This window comes from Ammospiza caudacuta, chromosome Z (genome assembly GCF_027887145.1).
Source record: "Ammospiza caudacuta isolate bAmmCau1 chromosome Z, bAmmCau1.pri, whole genome shotgun sequence".
NCBI lineage: Eukaryota > Metazoa > Chordata > Aves > Passeriformes > Passerellidae > Ammospiza > Ammospiza caudacuta.
In genome coordinates, this window is record NC_080632.1 from 18,549,429 (window position 1) to 18,572,260 (window position 22,832).

At 37.4% G+C, this 22,832-nt stretch overlaps 2 protein-coding genes across 4 annotated transcripts in view; both read left to right on the forward strand.

Moving 5' to 3' along the window:
- The window catches only part of IFT74 (intraflagellar transport 74), a 36,257-nt gene extending 29,188 nt beyond the window's left edge, over positions 1 to 7,069 (forward strand). For both annotated transcript variants that reach the window (XM_058823634.1, XM_058823635.1), the window contains 4 exons: positions 873 to 1,036; positions 1,627 to 1,752; positions 4,152 to 4,212; positions 5,789 to 7,069. In XM_058823634.1, coding sequence (XP_058679617.1) covers positions 873 to 1,036; positions 1,627 to 1,752; positions 4,152 to 4,212; positions 5,789 to 5,904 — 467 coding nt within the window. In that variant the 3' untranslated portion in view covers positions 5,905 to 7,069. The remainder of the gene's footprint in view (positions 1 to 872; positions 1,037 to 1,626; positions 1,753 to 4,151; positions 4,213 to 5,788) is intronic.
- Positions 7,070 to 14,820: 7,751 nt separating this feature from the next.
- Positions 14,821 to 22,832, forward strand: part of TEK (TEK receptor tyrosine kinase) — a 38,194-nt gene continuing 30,182 nt past the window's right edge. For both annotated transcript variants that reach the window (XM_058823227.1, XM_058823228.1), the window contains exon 1: positions 14,821 to 15,039. In XM_058823227.1, the coding sequence (XP_058679210.1) occupies positions 14,988 to 15,039 (52 nt within the window). In that variant the 5' untranslated portion in view covers positions 14,821 to 14,987. The remainder of the gene's footprint in view (positions 15,040 to 22,832) is intronic.

Below are 22,832 nucleotides of genomic sequence, written 5' to 3' on the forward strand. Positions count from 1 at the left end.
TCAGGAACGTGAATGAAATACAATGACAGGTCAGATCACAAAACAGTCCAAACTAAGTCTAGCCAACATCTAGTCCTTCCTGACTCTGGGTAAGTAACCTAACCCAAGACTGAGTCAAAGTACTTTTATTACTTTGTGTATATATAGTTTCTTCCCTCCCACATGTCTGGACAGTTTCAGTCTTTACAGTCCTCTTTATGTCATAATCCACCCACAGTTCTTATGTAATTCTTTTAATTACATAAGTCTGCTATGTTTTTAATGGCATCTCAGAAGTAAATGCTATATATTGTAGCCTATGTTGATATTATAAGCTGTGACGCTTCTTTTTTGAAGAATATATGAAGGATATATGGAAATGTTTTCCTCTACAAAGCAAATGTTTACTGCAAGTTTCACTATTTGTTGTCCTAAAACCAAATCTTATCCATATTCAAGCAGCACAAATAAAAAGAAGATGATGCTAAAAAATTAATAAAAATACTTCTTTGGTTTGTCTGTGTTCTGTCTGCACTTCTGTTGCATTGCAATAAACTTTTTGTAAGTTATCACCACTGCTTTAAGATTGTGGTGCTACAATTAATTGCATGGTGCTATAAACATTACAAATAGAAACACTGTGATGCATATCATCATATTTTCATTACTCTTCACTTATGGATTATAATACAGTAATTGTAGTGTGTGAGTCTGACTTGTGGCATGGTGGTGAAGATCAAATTTTTTGTTTCCTTCACGTTAATAACTCCCAAAAATACAAAAAATCATAAGTGTTTATATTGGTTAAATATAGCATAAATGTTTATGTAATGGGCTGTGTATTTTGAAACAAAAAGTACTGTTAATTAGAGATTGTGTTTCTGGTGATCTAGAGAGTCAAAAACTGCAGCTGGACCTACAGAAGATGGAACTGTTGGAGGGCAAGATGGTTGGTGAACTAGCTTCTCTTAAGGACAAAATTGAACAGACAAAAGCAGAGTTGGAGATCTACAATAATTTGCCAGCTCTGAAAGCATCAGGAGAAGAAAAGAAAAAGGTAATGAAAGGGATGAAACAAAGTGTGTGCTTTTGAACAGTTAGTGGAGGGGAATCCAGTTTTGTGACTGGCAGTCCTTCTGACAGCTGAAAAACAGGATTGCACATCAGTGCAAATTAATCCAAATACTATTTTGCTTATATGTGTGACTTGTTAACTGGGTACATGTAGCAGGTATTCAGCTGGGTATCTTTTAATAACTGCCTTCCACAAAATCTCCCCATTCTATTTTAGTGATTCAGCTAAACTCTTATGCAATTTATGACTGCCCATAGCTTTGAATTTAGCAATCTAACACAGAACACAAGCAAAAGAGAATTTCCTACAAATTCTTAATAACAGCATTCCCACTGGTGTTCATACAGTATTGTCCAAGCATACAGCTTGGTCATAATCATTGATTATTGTTTTTGGGATAGAGCATGCAGTGCTGGAGAAAAGCATATGAGTTCTTTACACATATGCATGTGATCTTGTTCTAAAAGGAAAAAAAGTAGCATCTTAAAAGGTAAATTGAAGTAATGTGCTTGAAGCCCACATCAAATCAACTCATCCATTAATCACTTTTTGTTGGGTTTTTCCCTAACTAGAAACTCGAGGATGACAAAGAAAAATTAACAAAACGAAGTCGTGCTTTTAAGAAAATAATGGAGCATTTGAATACAGAGTATGAGACACTAAAGAAGGAGCTGCAAGAAAATGAGACCCATTCTCAGGTATAGGTCAAGTTACATATTATTCCTTCAGTTGTTTGTTTCTTGGTTTTGGCTTTCTCATACACATGAAGCTTTGTACAGGCAGAATCTGTTCCTTCTCAGTGAGTTTTCTAAGTCATGCGTTGTAAGTGTGTAACTGTATTTGCTGTTTTCAAACAAAAGGTAATATTGTGCCAACAAATGGCTTGTAAACTTTGGATTATTAGCAGAAATCTTTCTGAGCTAAAAGTTATGTGAGTCCTTTGTTTAAGTGTTTGTGTTAATCTTGCTCTGAACTCTCTACCTTCTGCCCTTCCTTTGCTTAAGTAGTTTGAGGACGAACTTAGAAAGAAACTGCAGGGAAGAAAAAGGTCACTGCTAGTTAGCGAAGATCTCTTTTGCTTTTAAAGTCATGGTGATTTTTTTTTTTCCTTTAAATCTGTACTATTAATTCCATTTTCCTTTTTCCAGTTCTGCTCCTTGCAGGCCACTGAAGTTTTAGGGTCTGTTCACATTTAAACAACTTTGGTATATATGTATATTTGTATTTCAAAAGTGAATCAGGAAAGACGTTTATAGCTTCTTGATCGGCTTCTATTCTTTCATTATAAATACACATAAATTGCTGTCATTTTGGCAGCAGAACTTTACTGGTAAACACGTTTGAATGCACAGAAGAAAAATAGATAGTCTTAAAATAAAGTGGAAAGGGAAACTGATTTTTTAAATGCATTTCACTGTTTTTTATTGATTTATGTTTTTGAGATATTTGTCCTTTAGAACTGTTATTTTTTGCTAATACAGTTAAAAGCTGAAGGTCATATTGCAGATGTTTAAGTTGACTTTCTTTTGAAATTAATGTTGCGGAGCAGATGAGAAGACATAGAGACTGAGACATAGAAACTGAGACATATGTGTCCATTTGTAGCATAGGGTTATGATAATCATTCTAGGCTGATGATGCAAATCCTCAAAGCTACATGCCAAAATGTGAAAGACTTGAGACACTCTGAATCTTTTTTGCCAAGATCAAATTCTAGGGTTTAGGTAAATTAGAAATGCATACTCAAACAGTGTTAAGTGAATTGCATAATCAGTCTAAGGATTTTATAAAAAATAGTAGTTGTATGTAATTTCTTCAGTTCATTAAGCTGTGGCAATTCTATTTTTATGTGGGTGAAAAGGATTTTTTTTCTTTACTTTTTACGCCCTGAGTGTAAAAAAATGAGGGTGAATTAAGGTATGTCTTATAATAGCTGATTATTTGACATGTGTCAAGCATTTTGAAGTACAAATAGTGTTCATAAATGTGGAGGACTTGGGCAATTTTGCAAGAGGTCAGCTGGTCTTCAAGCAGTTACTGTAAAAATACACTGAATCTTTCCTTTTCTCTGTGTAAGATAACATGTATTTCAGTTCCAGGCTCCTTTGCTGGCTGTGTTATGTGCAGCAATGTCTACCAAAAGGACAATAATAATTCTAATTAGCCAGAAATACCTAATCTTGGAAACAAATGATTGCCTTGTTTCCTGCAAACTAGTACACTAAATAAACTGATTCTTACTGTTAAAGTTTGAATTACATAGAAACTATTTTCATCTTTTCCAGCTTAAGGAAAGCTTTAAACTAAAATACTGCAATATTTTCTTTATTTATTACCTCAGTTTCCACTTAAAGTTTAGTCTCAGAATGGTTTTTAGTTTTACTTTTAAAAATAACATCTTCATATCTTGAAATGCAGAACCTGGAACAGTAGCATCAGAAAAACAAATATAAAATTGTATTGTAAGGAAGCAGCCATCAATATAATGTCCACATTAGTTTCCTGTTGATGCTGAAAGTATTGAAGAAGTGCCAGCGCTGAACACACACTCCTACAATCTTCTCGCTGCAGCTCTGTTCTTATCACAACTTCTGGCATCAGACAGGAAACTTAACTATGGAAGTAAGGAAGTTTCTTCTGTGTAGTGCAAAGTCCAAGACAGTGTCAGGAAATATTGTATCTCTGGTGATTTTAGATTTTACCGATTCTAAGAAGAGATCCATCTAAATGATATGGAGCATAATTAGAATTAGTATCTCCCTGAATTGTTCACCTTTTTACTTCTGACTTGCCTGTTAACTTTTTTATATGACAAATCTTGAATTCTCATCTGAGTTTTTCATCTGTTGCTGCAGTTGCATACAGTGTTTTTATGCTAAGTATAAGTATAAAGTACTAAATTATATATGCAGGCTAATCAGCAGCAGCTTTAAAAGCATTTTGCCATTGTTTCTCATTTCTGTGGTTTTTATGTGAAATAACTTTGATCTTATCAGTTGATAGAGTACAAGGTACTGATACAAAATTATTTATGTAAATATATGTGTAATTATTACCATTTTAATTTTTGGCTCTTTTTGTGGTATTGTGTTTTCAGCTTACAAATTTGGAGAGGAAGTGGCAGCACCATGAGCAAAATAACTTCATGATGAAGGAGTGTATCCTTTTCTTTAAGAGGTAAGAGTCAAATTCACACACTGTATTAATTGAGGAAGTAGTCTGTTTCCTCCAGCAGAACAAGACAGGACGGAATGGGCTGCAAAAGACAGGGGAGAAGGGGAAAGGCAATCCTTTGCAAATATCTGCTTAGCTGATAGATATTATATATAGCGAAACTTGCATGTGTTGTCTGAAAGAGTTTTACAGAGTCCTAAAACATAAGCTTTGCATTGCAGTCTGGAATTTTTCCTTCTTTCTCAGGTTTTCTGCAAGGTTACATATAAAGTTTATCTTCACATCTCTTCAGTCTTAACTGATATTAATCTGCCAGTGTAACATTGTTTGAAAACATGCTGAGGTGGCGAACTGTCTTGTAGCTCTCTATGGAATTCAGATTAACAAGTTGCATTTCAGTAATGATATCAACAAAATCATTACTTGCTGATTTGCAACTGGCTTTCATAAGATAGTTTTTGAAATTAGGAAAAGCACGGAAATTTGTTTTAATTAAACAAATGATGGTTCTTCACATCAGTACTATTTTTCTGTTTTTCTGCTTAGTTATTATAGAGATCTGAATAGGACCAAGCTGTGCTTTTATTTTATATTATAAGGACCGTAAATTCACTGCAATAAAATTACTTCTTTAAAATTATTTAAGAAACAAGTTGTTATTTAAAAAATCTGAAATCTGTAAGATGCACAAAATCACTGTTACATGATTACAATACAAATGTAATTGGTGAAGGTAACATCAAAACTGGACTCCACCATCTAGTGTAGTGTGTTGAGCAACGAAAATGGCATGGGGATGTATATCAGGCAATTCTGTGTTAGGCTAGCCATCACGGAAATAATACTGATGATGATGATAATTATTTAGTAATTAATGCACATACATATAGCTATATGTAGGTGTATACATATAATGTTGTTTTCTGCAAATACCAAATATCCCATTTCTCAAATCTGCTACATGCTCTAATTCCTAGAAAAATATCTGAAAAAGTCTTGGCTAGTGTAATATAGTTTGGAGCCAACTCTTCTTTGAAGGAGGCTCTACAGGAATATTTTATTAAGGCAATACTCTTAAACACAGTTTTTCTCAACAGAAAAGACTTTAAAACCAAGAAAACAAGTTGATCAGGATATTAAAGTATCTCCTAACTTAGTATAAAACATTGACTATCCAACTGCAGACCCTTATACAGAGTACTTAAATCTTGGGCTACTGGAGCGGGGCTGCTTTCTTGGACTGGGGCTTCTGTGATTTGGTTTGCAATGTAACAATAAGCAGAGTCCTTCCTGAGGAACTTATTGCCTACATATATATATATGAACAAAAGTGCCTTAGGTATGTAATCGCTCCTTTTTTCTAAAGTGCTTGTCGTGAGATGGCAGCTAGTAAATAAGTGTAGATCATTATTATTATTAGCCCTGGTATGAGTTTTTTCCGCTATTTTCATCCCTTGACAGTTTTCACAGAAGGAAATGTATGGTCTTGTGGTTCCCTTGTGATCTGTGATTATGCTCATATTTATACTGGCAGTTCGTTTCCTTAATTCTTTTAATCAGTCATAGCAGCAAAAAGTCAGGAGAGTGACTACCAGCCAATAATGAAGAATTCGAGAAAGCTGGTCAAAGAATACAACAAAGCTCTCATAGAAGCTTTACAGAACACCAAGAACTGAACCCAGGCATTTCCTTCCTGCCTGAATGGACCAACAATGAGAGATGTGCAAAGGCCGTGTGGAAAGCTGGACTACTGAGATAATTTATTCACCACTAGGGTGGAAGATATTCTTAAAATTATTTTTCCAGGTTTTTAGAAGTTACAGGTTTTAATACTATCTCTCCTTTTGCACTGTTTAAAATTTTTAGAAATAAACATCTGAATTTTAGAAACAAAAAGGAAATACTGCCCAATGAGTTACTGAGGCCCATTGCTGAATTCTCAAATGTGAAATTTTAGTCTGCTTTACACCCTGAATTTCTAATTGCCTTGTAGTCTTGCCCCTGTCAAACAGAACAGGACTGCTTGGCGCGCTGTCATATGCATTATCTTAAATTAAGTGCATAATAAGATAAATGGTAACATCAACATACCATACCTATATATTGCAATTTATACCAAGTAAGGAAAGCATGTAATGATGACAAGCATCTTTTAAAGTCAAAATTGCTTCATAGTGTAAAATCTTACAATAAAACAAGGGCCAGCAAATTTTAATTTCCTAATGGAGACTTAACTTTCTTATGTTTTTAAAATGTAATTATAAAGAGCAAACTCTGATAAAAGGTAGTGAAACATAGCTAACATTGATTTTATGGGAAGCATTTTACTGCTGTAGTATTCACCAGTAAAGGAAATAGCAGAGAAACTTATTTGTATTTTCTGCAATGTGTTTTTCCCTCCAGTTTCAAGCAGCAGTGTCATATGAAAGCTCTGACAAAAATCCACAAGGAAGAGTTTCAACTTAGAATAAAAACAGGGCTTAAATAGAAACTAACAATGTGCTTCATGATACCAAAATTTCAGAAAACATTTAGATTAAAAAAAAATTCCATTTATATATTTATCTCACATTCTACATGTAATATATTTTATAAACTGCTTATTGATAATTTCTTTCACCTGGTATATTGTAAGCTAGTCCTGATCAAATAGAAATAGCACAGTTGATTATAGATAGAAATCTTAGCTGAACAGTAAGCTAGTAGTCTTATAGAAAGATACTACAAAAAAGTAGTGGGATCTGGATTTATAGCTGTTCTGCTCTCTTAGAAAAGTTTTCCAGAAAAGAGGTGGACTATGTGCCTCACTTCATGAAACTGGAGTAGAGAAATTATTAGGAAATGTTCTGAGTCCATTAAAATAGTTCTGTATTTTTGTCACTAAATTTCCTCAAATCTATGATTGTCTTTTTGAATATAAAAAGCTCTGTAAGCTAAAAATATTGAAGATTTGTGCAGAAAGCACTGTTTTTGCTAATTCAGCATACTGAATAGTGTTGCTCTATATGTTTAGAATATTTAGAGATAATGGAACGGGATTTCTATAAACTAAGGGCTGTTATCTAGGGGAAATTCCCACTAAAGTCTTTTCCTTCCTGTCAGAGTTTCAGCTATTGCAGAGATAAAGTTGAAGTCTAATATTCTCACCAGTCGAACCATCAGCTAGAGAGATCATCTCCTGAATTCCACTTGTGCTAGAATAACATATTGCAATGTACAATGGAAAAAAGCTGCAGACTGAATAAACAGATTGCTTTGACTTTGCTTTCTCTCAGGGCAGGGGAAGGTTTTATTCCTTGGTAGGGATTCTGTAAGGTAGCATGGTAAAGCTTACAGGTTTTGGCTGCGTTCCCAGGAGATGCCTGTCATGAAATCCCTTTCTTCAGCATGCAGTTCTCTTCCTTGTTCTACTGAAGGATCTTCAGATAACCTGTTTCTGTGTAAGAATCTCATCACTCAGTCTTTCTCTTAACAATTCACCCGTATGCTCCTTGATAGCAGTCATAGTACCCATGGCTGAAAAGAACTGTATAGATGCAGAGGGGTAAGCTGCGTGGCAAGCGTTTCATCTCCCTCTGGAACATTATTAACTCACTCCTAGTAGTGAGCTGTGTAAATTGTACACTTACATAGTTTTTTTCAAGTGAAAATAACTTTTCCTTTAACTCTTTATATATATATATAAATATATATATACATGTATGTATGTACACACACACATACACACACACATATATTTTTATACAGTTTAATTACCAGACAATGTTTTTTCACTGAAGTTCCTGTGTGTACGTCAGGACATGAATTCAGTAACGCACGTCTCTCTACCCAGACAATCTTTTATTCATTTTATGCTATGACTTCAGACTGAGAGGACATGAATTAACTGTCATCATCTGCAGAGTGGAGATACTTAAAATCCCTTCTGCTCACCTTTCTCAGCAGGGCTGAGTATCACCTCCCTCAGTCTGCCTGGCAATGCTCTTCCTAACTTGCCCCAGAATACTGCTGGCCTGTTTTGCTGTGCATTGTTGGCTATTGGTCAGCTTGGTGTACACCAGGAAGGGCCCCAAGGTGCTTCTCAGTAAAGCAGGTTTCCAGCCACTCAGCCCTCAGTGTGCATGGGTGCCTGGATTGTTCCTCCACAGGGACAGGACTGTGCATGCATCTGTGTGAAATTCCAGTGTGTGGAACTTCATGACATTCTTGGCTGCCCACTTCACCTGTTTAGATCCCTCTGACCAGCACTACACCCATATGGTGTATCAGCCACTCCTCCCAGCTTTGTGTCATCTGCAAGCTTCCTGAGGGTGATCTCTGACCCATCATCCAGGTTATTGGTGAAAAGGTTAAACTATATTGCCCTCATATCCATGATTGTTGTATTCCACTACTGGCTGGCCTCCAACTGGATTTCAGGCCACTGACCACACAGAGAGCCCCAAGCCTGCTTATGTAACCATACTTTGTCAGCTTATCTGTGAGGATTTAATGGAAAACTCTGGCAAACACCTTGCTTATGCTGAGGTAAACAACATCCACACTTCTCTCCTTGTATGTTATTAGTTGCCTCATTGTGGATGGCTATCATGTTGGTTAAGCATAATTTCTGCTTCATAAGTCGGTGCTTCTTGCTCATGATCAACTTTACATCCTTCATGTGTCTGGAGATTGTACCCCCCCCTTAGCTGCTTCACAACTTTCTCAGAGATTGAGGTGAGGCTGACCAGTCTGTCATTGGACTGATCACTCTTCTTGCTCTCCTGAAGGGACACATTCTAGCTTTCAGTATTCAGAAGCCTCTCCCTTACCACCATAAAATAAAAAAGGTACTCAGGAATGACCTTGCAATGCCTTAAGTCAGCTATCTCTCTACGCATGTGGGTGCATCTCAACAAGCTCCATATACATGTATGTAGTTTGTTAAAAGTTCCCTTACCTAGTCCCCCTTCAGTAGGGGGGGATTAGGATACCAGGTTTGACAATTACTGTCACTTCCACATCTCACTTCAATGGCACACTGTATGAAAAGAAGCATTTCAATTTCAAAGCCTTCAATCAAAGCATCTGTTGCTGCCATGTTATTTTTGCTTGAGAACGAGCACAGGAATTACTGCTGTTGTTCCCAGCTCATGATGGCATGACAGTACTCCAGCCTTGTTTCCATATATACAGGGATATCATCATATCTCCAAGCAAACTGTATTTTTCCTGCAAGCAAAGCTAATCCTCTTGTTGGTCTTCCTGTTTCATCTTGCCTTCATTACTTTTCATGGTGATTTTCAAAACCTTGTTTTTCTTTCAAAATAAGTTTATTTTTTAATTTCTCTTAGTGAGCTTAGAGTACAACAATGCAATATTCCTTTGAGCAATTCCAGACAGGCAGAACACTGAGAATTCTTTCTGCCTGACAACTTTAGTTAATGGCTCTAAGTGCTAGTATGTGCTGTTTCACAATTGTATGGACATGTTTCCAAGGTGAAGTGTTTGTAAATTCTTTCTGTACACTTCTGTTTCCCTGCTGCAAGCATAAAACAAAAATACAAGGCATAAAGCAGGCCTAATGAAGAGGTGGAAGCCATTAGAATGTCTTAGTTTGAGGAGAAAGAGATTAGACTTCCTTTGTAACTGTTCTTAAAATATCTGCTTTGAGTGAGCTCGTTGGAAGTGTCTCTCATGGTGATAATGGGTGTGGTGGGTGTAGCAATTGGAGTGAAAACCCTTCAGATTCTGAAAGTCATCCTAAAATTGGAGCTCACTTGAACACCTGCATGGTGTGAATAGCAGCTGAACACCACATGATACATATCTTGTATGTGCAGAGCAAGTCTCTGAAATGCAGGTCAAGCATTCAGAAGGGAACTGGATTCCTCCCAAACAAAATAGTTATCATCTTTGTCTTTTTGATTAAAGAGGAAGGAAGCCCTTAAGCAATCACTACTACAGAGATTATCTGAATTCAAATCCCAGCTTTGGTCAATCATTTGTTGTGATTGACAGAATCTTGGAGCCGAGGAAGAAACATTTGTACCCTGACTTGTGCTCAACACTTAGAGGTCCTCCTTTAAGGAAGGAGGACTAACTGGACAATATGCCAAATGTGTGAAATAAGAGGAAATGCTCCACATAAAAAAAAAAAAAAAAAAAAGAGAGAGAAAAAGAGCCAGAAATGTAAAATTATCCACTCTTGTTTCCTCTTGTAAAGCTAATTCCTTGAAAGCTATGTTCATTTAAAGTGACTGAGCTTGATTCACTGAACACTGGTATCTCTGTATCAGCCCCAAGATTTCCACTGTGCAGCAAAGGATGAGTAAGGTACAAGACCTCTGTCTCCAACATACAATTCAAGCTTGCCCACAAATACTTGTGATGTAAGGGGGGCACAGCACTTCTTAAAATTAAGAAGAAAAATAAAATTGTGACTATAGTAGAAATTATCAGTTGCATCAGTGACTTTAACAGTTATGCATGAGAGACAAAATTCTAAATGAAGCCTTCAGATTTCCAAGATTTCTGTAAGATTTCTAATCCCAAATTTGGAAGAAGAGGCAGGTAGACAGCAAATTTATCACTAAGTTGTACTTGTTTAAAATCACCATTAAAAAGCACCATCAAATCATACTAACAGTGTGATAATAAGTCAGGGAAGATAGTAGGTCCTGCACACAGGATATTAAGAATGAATTTCTGTAACCCTAATGGCTGAGAACACTACCCCTGAGATCCAGTTGACATGACCCATTTCCTGGTCCTTGAAAACAATAGTCCGGTCTTCAAAGATCACATGTTTTAAGAGGCTTATGAAATTAATCTTTATTTCTTCAGATGTAAAAAATATTAAATTTGCCTTGTTCATGCCCTTTTACTTTAAGCAGTAGTAGTAGTATTTCTGTACATCGTTTGGGGAGATTTAATATCAATATCTTAAAGATATTTGGATATACAACTGTTGCCATTAAACACAGATACACAGACTCATTTCTTAGAAAAGAAAACAAAAATATGGAGCAAAACAAGTGGATCATAGCTATGTTTACAACCCTGAATTGCCTTCTAAGTATGTATATGCAGGAGAAGCAGTAGAAAAAGCATAAAGAAACTGCACCTCCTCAGAATGAGGTGCAGCAAAAAACACTGTTACCTTCTCTACCTCATCTAAAGTTTCTCAAAACTACCCTTTTCAACAGCACCATTGCTCCATACTGTCCTGTCCATGTTTGCATGACATGTACCCCAGAAACCTTTACCTCCCTGCATTTGCCTCTGCCACTGAAGTGGTAGGGCAGTGCTCATCCTGAGTGCTTGCACCAGCAGCTGCACGTGTCCTCTGCCTGGCCTCCTGGCTGCTACCTCTCACTTCCAGGTGGTCCCAGATAGATGGCTTAGGGGCTATAGATGGCCTCAGTGGCACAGGACATGCTGCAGAGGAGAACATGATCTGTTTGGGAAATTAAGCTTAAACCCTATCATTTGTGAGCCTTTGTTTCACATTAGCTGACTGTGATGAGTAATAATTCCTGAAGTTCCTTTACTGCCTCCTACTAACACATTAACATCACATCAAGGCCAAAGTAATGGCCTGGTTCCAAAAAATAGAATACAACCAGACACTGTAAGAGGATATGTGATTTCTGCTAACACATCTACCTGACTAAAGAAGTATAGTGGCATTGTTTCTTTTTCCTCTTCACATATTTCCATGTGGTACAGCATGTATGAATGGGTTGTCCTTGAGACAACTATGCAGCTTATCTAAGGAGGAAAGCCTGGTGTCAGGAGTTCAGGGCACTTGACATATCATAAAATTAGCCTTCAGCAAAGAGAGTTATGAAAAGCCATGTTTAATGCTAGGGTTCTATTTACATGTTGGAAGAAAATTTGTTTCCCTGCTGCAACTAATTTGAATTCACACATGCCATTGTGTCAGGGTTTAAGATGTGAATATGTTTGAATCAACAGCTAACAACAAAAAAACCTGATGTTTTAGAGAGGAACACTTTTGAAACTTTTGGAGTCTTTCCAAGTACCTTTAGAAAATATGAGAGTGTGGCCTAAGGGGCCAAAATACAGCTACATACCTGACTGAGGATGTAGCAAGGATGCTCATTGGACAGCCTGGTAGTCAACAGCCTGACATGGAATAAAAGTTAGAGTAACTCAGTACCATATCTTATTCCTTGTGCCATCCTTACTTTTAGCCCAGTTTGTTTTTCTGGCCATCTGGTTTTGCCAAAGGCTATTTAGAATCCTTCAGGTCATTAATAGTGAGTGCCAGCTGAGACTCAATATCCCTGTTAGCTAAGGACTGTCTCTTTGGTGGTGGTGACAGACAATCACCAATCAGAGGGTGATCAGATCATGCAGTTTTTAATTCATGGGGCAAAAAATTGATATCACCTACCTTAAAAATACTTATGTTCTAGTCTTATGAAATATAAGGATGAAAATAATAAAGGTAGACCTAGCAGACACTTAATGTTGAGTGAGAGTAAGTCAGAATATTGAAATCCTTTAAATTCTGCAGTAGACAAAGTTTATCATGTGATTCATTTTGACATCAGTGGGAGGAGTATTTAAACTGTGGCATTGAAAAGCTTTCCAAATAGAAACAGACCTAAGTGGAGTACATTATTGTTGGCTGAATTATAGATGCTATTCTTTATTTCTTTGAAAATGAAATTTTGTAATGAAACAGAAATCAAATACACAGTCCTGCTGATGCTGGTACCCTGAACAAATTCTGACTTGGGTAAGTATGTATCTCCTCTCTTCTGGCTTCAGCAGGCCTTCACAACCTTCTTGAATTTGTGGAATGCTGCAGCATATTCAGCCTGTCCACTCTGTCCTGGAGATAAATAACGCCCTTGTATGGCAGATGAAATGATCAGTAATACAAGTTGGTTCGTCAGAAAGAATGAACAGCTCACCTGGCTCATTTTTCATACTGCAAAATCAGTATCAGGAGCATTGCTTTGTATCTAGGTGTATTTCAAATGGAGACATGGCACATTTCTCTTCAGCAGGAAAGTGAGATTTAAGTGAAAACTTTAAAAACCCCTCTAAATTTAGAATAGCAATCTGAAGAACCACAGCCTTGACTGCAGTTGCTTAACTCCCCTGTCCTTCCTCCCTGCTCCCCATCCCTCAACAAATTAAAAGATATTAAAAAATAATTGAGGATTGGCCAACTTATAAGGAGGTTAAATGAATGACAAAACAGTTTTCCACAAGATAGGAAGTATGATAATACTTAGTATTTGCCAATACAGTAAGTATTCTGATATTGGAGGGAATCGCTGCTTGCAGACTTATAAAAGATAAAGTCCAGTTGGAAAGGGGTAATCACTGCTGCTTTACATCTAGGAGTCAAAAAAGAGTAGATGTTCTCCAAAATCTAAAATGGACAAAATATATATATAGGGTTTTTTTAGTCTGAAACGAAACCACATGAATATCTTATATTCTGCCTCCTTTAAGCATCAAAAAGGAATGTTAGTGATGTTTGTACCTCATACTGTGTTTTTGCCCCCAAAGAGTATTTTCAGTATAAATTTCTACTTGATTTGGCTTTCAGTTATATGGAGGGCCAGGAGACACCCATTTTCTGTGGATGTAAAACTTCTCTCCACATGGCAATAGATCTTGGGTATGCAGGACTTCCTCTGTGAAATCTACACTACAAGCCAAAGCTAAAAGGAAATTAAAGTAGGATAAACCCATGCCCCCTTTCCAAAATTAAGCTGAACATTCCTTTTTCTGTACTTCCATAAAAGTAATTCTGGCTGTTGGCATCTTGGCAGGATTACAGAACTTCCAAATATTATATTGCAATGGATCATGTTTAGTAAAGTGGTAAATAAGATTGCTCTTTATTTTCAATTCAGTTTATATATTTGAGTGCTGCCTTTCCATTTATTTAAAATTTTTTTTCTGCTTTCCTTTGTATTTTTTCTCTGGGTTTTGTTATAGCTTCCAAGACCTCCCTGAGTGATATGGGCATTTTAATCCTACTGAAGTCATAATAACTCTGTGTGAGCTTTATTATTGCAACAAGTTTTCAGTCTGGTTCCAATTGTCAAATGTAAAGAAAAATTGTTTCCAATAAAACACATGTACTAAGGGAGTAGTTCACTGGATTGTGGATGGGTTTGGTCTATACTGGATTCAGCAGGCTGCTTTGTTACTGTTTACTTCATATTTTCATTATTGTGTGCAGAAATGCATTGCAGCCAGCAGCTTACATGTGGATTAAATAAATAAGGGAAAACACAATAGCACCCTGAGAAGTTAGCAGACCTGGTCTCCAAGAAGGAGACACTAACACTTTCCACCTACTGTACCTAGGTGGAGGATGTTTTACTTGCCCTCTCCCGCCTACTGGAGGATGCCATCATTGTTCCTTTTCTGCTGACTATGAACAACAGCGGTCCCCTGCTTCTCCCGCAGCTCCAGATAATTGTTTTGATGTATTGCTGGATGGACGGGATTTGCACTGCCCTGCAGTCCTGCTGATACAAAAATGCCTTTAAGATCCTGCCTTTCCCATCCTAATCTACAAAGGAAACAGGAAAAAGGAACTTAAACTCCCTGTACTCAGACGGCAATGAGACTGTTCCAGCCTGCGCCAGTGCTCTGATTTCTTGCCTGTGACTTGTAAACAGCGTACCATGCAGGACAAGAATAACTGCTAAAGGGCTGCCCCGGGGAAAGGATACTCCATGAGCAACTGTAAGAACTGGATGGATACACTTTGGAAAGCATGGACCCTCTAGCACACCTAGTTCTCTGTGGATTCAGCTTGTTGATTTCAGGTAAACTTTGTCTTTAATTGCTGTACTGGACCTGTCATGCCTTTCTTTGTTTTTCACACAGTATGCGCCTACCCTTTGACTGTCTACCCTTCACTCCAACGTTTACCTTTACTGATTTAAGTACTAATGTTTGTTTCAGTGATACCACTTCTCTGTGCAGAGCTCTTACAGCCAGTGAGGGCAGGACTGGGGCCAAGCAACTGGGGGTGATTTAACTACATGTAGCATCCACTGCTGCCGCTTTCGACTATTGAATTTGTTGACACATGTTGCAGCAGGGGTTTTTTTCTGTCTAATGGCACGATTTTTTTCATACAGCTGATAACTTTAAAACCATTGGTGTCATTCCCTAAGAAATCTGTTCTAAATACAGATTAAATGTCAATTTCTTCTGTGACTGATTTTATGAACTAGCTGTACACTTGATGTGTGTAGCTATTCCAGTATCTGATTTTAGACAATATTCCACAAGTGGAATTTAGATGAAAGTCAGTGAGCAAAAAGGGGAAAAATACAAGATCAATTAAAACCACTTCAAATATGGTTATATAGTATTATCAGGAAATGTCATTAGTTCAGCAAGTCAGAAGTTGCCATAAGAGATATCTGTAGAAAGGTATACAGAAATATACTGATTCAACTTCAGCTAACAGTAATTTCAGCAATTATGTTTGAGATACCTTGCCGAATCTATCACATGCAGAGCCCTGAGGACGACTGTCCTCCTGCCATCAGATTCAGAGTTGCTCCACATTTGAGTATCACTTTAACAATCCTCCATTTGATTCTCTAGTCAGTTTCTTCTGTAAAAATATGTAAAAGAAAAATACAAGTCATATGATAACCTTAGACTCTTAACTCACCCCTGACCATTGTATTGAGATATATATAGATCCAGTCCATCTCACAGTGAAAATGTAATGTGCTGTAGAACTGCAAATTGTCCTGCAATGAAAACCAGAAATTAGGAAGAAAAGGCAGAAGTCCTCATTTCCATGCAACTTTCTTCATGATTGCTTTGCACAGATCTTCCTGATTAGCAGCATGCTAACAGCTGTTAACAATAAAATTGCGAGTTTGAGATGTTACTTTTGGCATCGATAAAAGGCTAGAGGTTAATGCAGATCAAAAAAAAAAAAGGTTTTTAATCTGCTGAAATCATGTTTGGAAATATTCTTATCTAGCAATTGCTGTAATAGGCTTCATATTCTTATTGCCAACTCCTCTTCCGTGGCTTCAGTTTCTTGGTTGTTTAGCTGCACATGGATTCGACCTATTTACCTCAGATCCCTTCCAGCTTTATACTTTTAGAAAATATCTGGTGCTGTGAGCATTATGGATGGAGAAGAAAAGAAAGTCCAGTTATTCCAACCTTTTTCCTTGTCCCTCCTGTTTCTCTGCATTGTGTCATAAACTATCTGACACAGACAGCAATGGCCTTCCTTAAGTCACAAGTGCAGGAGAAACAAGTCATTTGCAGAGATTAAAATGTGGCGAGCACAGACAGCCCATTGCCGATGAGCTGCCAGTCACTGAATTTTCCACAGGGGCCGACCAGCGAGGTGTGTGCTGTAGTCACACCCATCTCAATAGATCTGTCAGCTTTCCCGCTTTTGTTTGAGAATGATATCATGTTTCCTGGGGCTAGCAGTGGAAGACAATGCGAGCCTGCTTTCCTCTGCAGATACTGCAGGCGGAGTTCAGGAAAGCAGGAATGACATTCCCTGAGCAGGGGAGGGTCTACACTGAGCACAGACACTGAACTGCCTTAACCTTGTCCCTGGTGATTGTGGGCTTCTCTGGGTGTGTTGCTGGGTAGCCACAAATTCCACTCCACCCTTTGCCAAGGTGAAAACCACTGACTTGGTTCCCATTAGGAGAAATGGACTTTGATTTTATGTCTTTTTATTTTTAATAGCAGTACTTTATTAGCTGCTAGAGCTAATGATCCAGTTTGGAAGGTGGCATTCAAAGTATACGCAAATGCTCACTTTTGCACTCTCTACATTCCACAGCAAATGTTCAATTAAACTGATAAGGAGTTGAATTTAATCCTGCTAGGATTCTTCAAACTAGATTGGGTATCGCCACATGTTTTTTCTTTTGGTTGTTTATGTCCCTGACATATTAGACTAGCAAAATTGTGCTGGCATCTATCCTGAAGTATGGATTCAAATGCCAACCTTGTGGCTAGGTTCAGTCTGTTGAGTTCTGACCAAAGAAGAGCTGCAGATTTATTTATTCCTCTGAAGGAAAGGAATGAGTGTCACAACTTGCATTTTGCCTCAGAAATGCCTCTGGCATCCTCAGGTGTCCTCAGATTATCTAGAAATACACTTGCAGTTTCTCACAGTGAGCTAACTCTCAGAAATGTTCAAGTGTGAACTTTATTTTATTTGTCCTTTATCAGTAAAGGATTGGTGAAAATCAGCCACAATTGCAATTAGAAAGAACATTTCTTTGACTATTTCTATCAGGAAGCAAATATAATGTCAAATGTCTTCATTCTCCAAGACAGAATTTTCTGTGCCGCAATTTTTCTCTTCCAATAATCTTAGATCCAGTGGCTCTCTAAAAATACAGGATTTTTTTTTCTGATTTAGCTGTTGGACCCATATATGGTAAAAGACTCAAAAGATCATAATAGCTTTTTAGAAAAAGGTAACAGTGGAGCAAACCAGTGTAATAGCATTCAATTGCTCTCTATCATCTATGCTGATGGCTTCTATGCATTTTCTTTGGGATCAGTAGGTGTTATGAAAATAATCTAAATTATCTGTATTATGTGACTTACTTTCATATTTGAAAAGTTGAACAGCTTTTAACACATCTTACCAGACACACAAGCACCTTTATAATGCTGTAGGCTTTTCAAAATGACATGTCAAAATTCCAAAATTGGAAAGTTCTAACAATTTTGCTTCAAGACTTTTATTTCTCTTTTCAAGCTTAATTTAACCAAAAGAAAACCTTTATTAACTGGTGGCTAATCCATGCCTGTGAGAGTGAACAAGAATATCATTCTTCCCACAATTAAAGGGACTAGGCCTCTGTGAGCATCTTCAAATAGGCTGTTGTCAGATCAAAGTGGCAGCTGAACTTCAGAGTGTCGTGTGGCTGAGTGCTGGAGTTTTGAACCTTCCTCAAAGAAATGGAGGAAAACCACTTCTGACCTTTTAATCTCAGGTATTTCATAACTGTAACTGTGAGGTTTTAATATCAGGTATTTGTCACATGACCAGACATTACACTGATGCACAACCTTTCTGACACCTAAATTATCCAACCAGTAATGTGAATTGGAGGAATTTTAAACAAATTTATCTTTTGTTCCTGAAGTGTGTTTGATTGTGAGACACAGAAATTGCATCTGCCTGCCATACTGTGCCTGGTTCGCACCTACAGAGATGCAGAGTAGCTCTCAGGAAGCTTGTGTTCCCAAAAGTCATTTCAACAGCTGGGAGTGGTCAGGAGTGAAAAGGCATTGCATCATGACCAAAGGAATCAGCACTGAAAGGGTGAAATGAAGCCACAATACATTTGTAGATGTTACCATATGCTATTGTTTTAGATACAATATTCATCTATAGATACATGAACACACATCTACTGTACGGTTTTTATATTTAGTCATAATTAAGATGGGTCGATTACTTTTTTGCTGAATTTTCATTTAAGGGAAAACTGAAGCTGTAATGTTTTTGCACCCATTGTCTGATACCCACAAGATTTTTATCTGGAAGGTTTTACTGTTCAAGAGGGAGAACAGAAGTCATAGATACTGACTGTCACTGAACAGCTGTCTCTAGGGCAGGGAGATGCAGTTGGTCCTTCATGTGCTCAGTGAGAATTACCTGGGCTGGAAAGTGACTCTGTATCAGTCACATACACAAGCATGCTTGACCTAGATCCATCTCTTAAACAAACAAAAATCTCTGTTCAGCTCTCTTGGAAGACCAAGAAGTCATAGAGGTATGGAGGGTGTGTTGCTTAGGCACAGCAGCAATGAACCAAAACTGGATGCACCTACACTTGTGTGAAACTGATTTAGTTTCATGACCAGGTCCCCCTGTAAGATCTATCTGGGAGTGGAGGGACAAAAATCTTAGAGAATCTACAGTAAAGAACTGCCCTTCAAAGACAGTCTCTATCCTGCACTGGGTAGGTTATATTTAGGGTGCTGTTCCACTGTAGTTTCAGTGGAGTCACATAGAAAAGAATAACCCATATCTAAAATAGAGAATTTCCTATAAAGAGTTTAAAATGTTGAATGTTTATATTACAGATTTGATAACTGTTCTCCAACTGTTAAACAAGGGTCATATCTTAAAGAAGTTAAAAAGCTATAAAAATCCATTTTGTAATTCATCACTTGGAACCTTAACCCCTTTACAATGTAAGGATATAAGGCATTTGCTATGTTCTGAAAGGATTTTTGAAAGATACATTAACAAATGACATTTCTCTTTTCAGAAATGCAAACTTTTTACTTCAAGGCTGGTATTTTTTTCTTGCCTGCTATGTATTTTTTTGTGCTGTCAGCATGACTAATGAAGTGGTTTAGTTAATTTCTCCTTTGGAGTATAACAAGCCTTCCTTGACAATGTAATTCCAACTGCACTTCTGATTGTGCTGATGATTTTCCCTTGTGTTATTTCCTGGCTGTTCATCGCAGACAAGCCACTGCTCAGGGGCCTTGGCCTCCTTAGTCACAAAATGTGCTTAGCACCAGAAACACCTCCCAGCTACTTCAGTCTGAAACATCAGTAAGCGGCAAAGCGAGGGTGCCCTTCTGTACAGGCAAGAGCGCATTAGAATGTGTTCTCACAGCAGTCAGTGCTCACAGTCAGCCAAGCTTATGCTTATTGTATGCACTGGTTAATTGTTTACCTGTGTTACTTTACCTGCTTTGTCTTGGCACATTTGCAGTACAATATGAGCTTCATAATGCAACTGACAAGGGCCAGCCTTGTTAGGGACGTATTTATTTTGATGTGCACATGCACTCTTGATGATATGATACCCATGTTTTGCTAGCTGCAAATCCAACCATACACACCTGAGCTACAAGCCTGTCCTACTGGAGCTTTCCCACATTCTTCAGCCTCTTTCAACATTTTCAGCATTACCTGGCATACTGTCAGCTAGTTATTCAAACAACCATTGGTGCCGCTATGCTGTTTCCCATTTTACTCACTTGTGGTCAATGTGCAAAATATTACAGCTTCAGTTTTCCCTCAAATGAAAATTCAGCAAAAATCATGACAAACCATGTTTTGGTTTCTTTCTTGTGTTTTGGTTACACACACACACACACACACATATTTCGGCACAGCTTCTCCCCTGGAAACCTCAACAAAGCTGCAGCACTGTTTCTCTTCCGGCTTTTTCGTCTTAAAATATTGTTTTGACAGGTTGTGAAACAGCAGACATGCAGAGAAAACAAGAGGGCAGTGGTATTTCCTTAAGCTGCACCAGAGGTACCCAAAGGCAGATGAGCAGATACCGAGATAGGCAGCCCTCATAGCTTTGAAACTATTTTGTTTTTCACACATGTGCTCTGGTCTTCCTACTACAACATAGTGACAGCCTGTCAGTAATTTCCCCTCTCTTGTTAGTTTCACAATACCTTCCCCCCAAAAATAGTGCCCTATTTCTAAGGGCAAGTGGTCTTGGTATTGAAATGGCGAAGCATCCCACAGCTGTACAGTAGCATAATGTAAAATACAACAAGAAGATTCTTTACATAAACAACAAAAAAGGTTTTATTGGGACACCTGGTTTTAGCTCATTTATCAGATGTTTTCCAGGAGCATTTCTGTCATTTTTTCACCCCTATTGTTCCAGTTCTATGGTAGAGAATCTTACTCTCTTTGGACAATAATACCTTCAACTTTGTTTTCCTGTGGAGGAATGAGCTGTCAGAAGAGAATCTGACTCACTGGGAGAAATTACCTGAGCCACTGCTATCTTTGCATTCCAGATAGCAGGATGCTTAAAGATCACTGAGCCCATAAAATGAATACATGGCTTCAAAGCCCATCAGATTATTTTCTTTTTTGAGAACGAACTAAAAATATTATAACTGTTGAGAGCCCAGGAAAAAACATCCAAAATTGCCAGATTCTGGTTTGGTGTATGTTCTACTCTTCCTATGAAAAATATGCCCAAACAGTTAATGTTTTGGGTTAGTTTCTGATCAGCTTTAAAATTAAGTAAGGAGTACTTATTTTTTTCCTTTTGGAGGAGGAGACATGTTGATAGTCTCTATTTTATTTATTTCTTCATATTTAATTTTCATTATTTCCAGCCTGATTGTCTTCTACATTGTCTAGCTAATTGATTTTTAAAAAATCATTGTTTATTCAGTACTTCCCCAAGAATTAATCAAATGCTATACTTCCTCAGGAAAATTGCTTGTATGGTCGCCATTCATATTTCTAAATAGATTAATTTAATTCTTTTAATCTGATACATTGTTTTATACCAAAAAAATAAGACTGGAGAGGGTACAGCTGAAGTTATAACTACAAAGCAGGACACAACAAGAAATACTGAGGTTTAGGCTATTTAGCAAGTTGGGTTTGTTCTAAATAAAAACCTTATTATTTCAAGCAGACGGAGTGTTCATTGTTATATTTTAAGAAACTTTCAGGAAGAAGGATTGATGACTTAAAAGTTTTCACCAGTCTCTAAATTATTTTTAAATCCTGCAGTGAGTGTCATATGCAACTGACTGTTTCACTTTCAGCATAACACCAAAACTAAGCTCAGATTCTACTTTTTCCCTGCCAATATAGTAGCTATATGTTTTATATTCCTGTTCCCAGATGCCTAATAGCAGGAATCATTAGTGTTCCAAGTAATAACAGTGAAAAAAAAAAAAAAAAAGCAACAAAAAACTACATAAGCATTCCATATTACATCTATTCTCTGCTTCACCTGGTGAAAAATGGAGTAGAATTTACTGGAATTGGAATTTTCTGCCCTTTCATCTTCTCTTAAATAACTAGTATTTTAAAAGTATTAATCTTTCTGCTTACATCTACAGCAGATCTTCACCTCGATCTGTTACACTCCAAATACCAGGAGGAAGACTTCCTCCTTATAGTAATTTCAAGCAATCAGTTATAAAGTTATAAAGTTGTAAAGTTCTACAAATATAAGGAAATAAATATATCTTTAGGTGTGTAATGTCTAAACAATTTCTTTGCTTCTGTTACCAATCATTATTAAAAACTAAAGCCTTCCTCAGATCTTTGAATTCTCAATACCCTTTGCAAATACAACTTCTATCCATGTTATATGAACTTTGAAGGACAGTGAGGTGTGGTTACCCTGTGATGGAGCTCACAACTCTGGCTGCTTGCTGTGGAAGAGGAGCATAAGCCACTGTGTTGAACATTTTTTCCAAATAACAGACAACTTTTCAAAGGCCTCACACTAAATAGGAGGGGCCTAGAATTTTCCCATGTTTTCCTGGAGACAAGACAAGGGTTAACAGTGGAAGTATATGGGCAGGGACTGTCAGAGAAAAGGACAAATCAAGACTTTTGTTGGTTTGTTGACTTTGTTGAACTAAGAGTTGCTGTACGTACTCATCCATGGCATCAAACTATCTCAGCTCAAGATTGCCACATTTATCCATGAACCCTAGTATTTGGCACCAATAACCATCTAGAGCAGTGATATTTTAATCTTTATCAGGGACTTGCTTGCTCTTTGAGTAGAACTATGTCTGGGATGTGTTCTAGGGAATTTCTGAGAACTATTTTTTTCAGCTGATCCTAGCT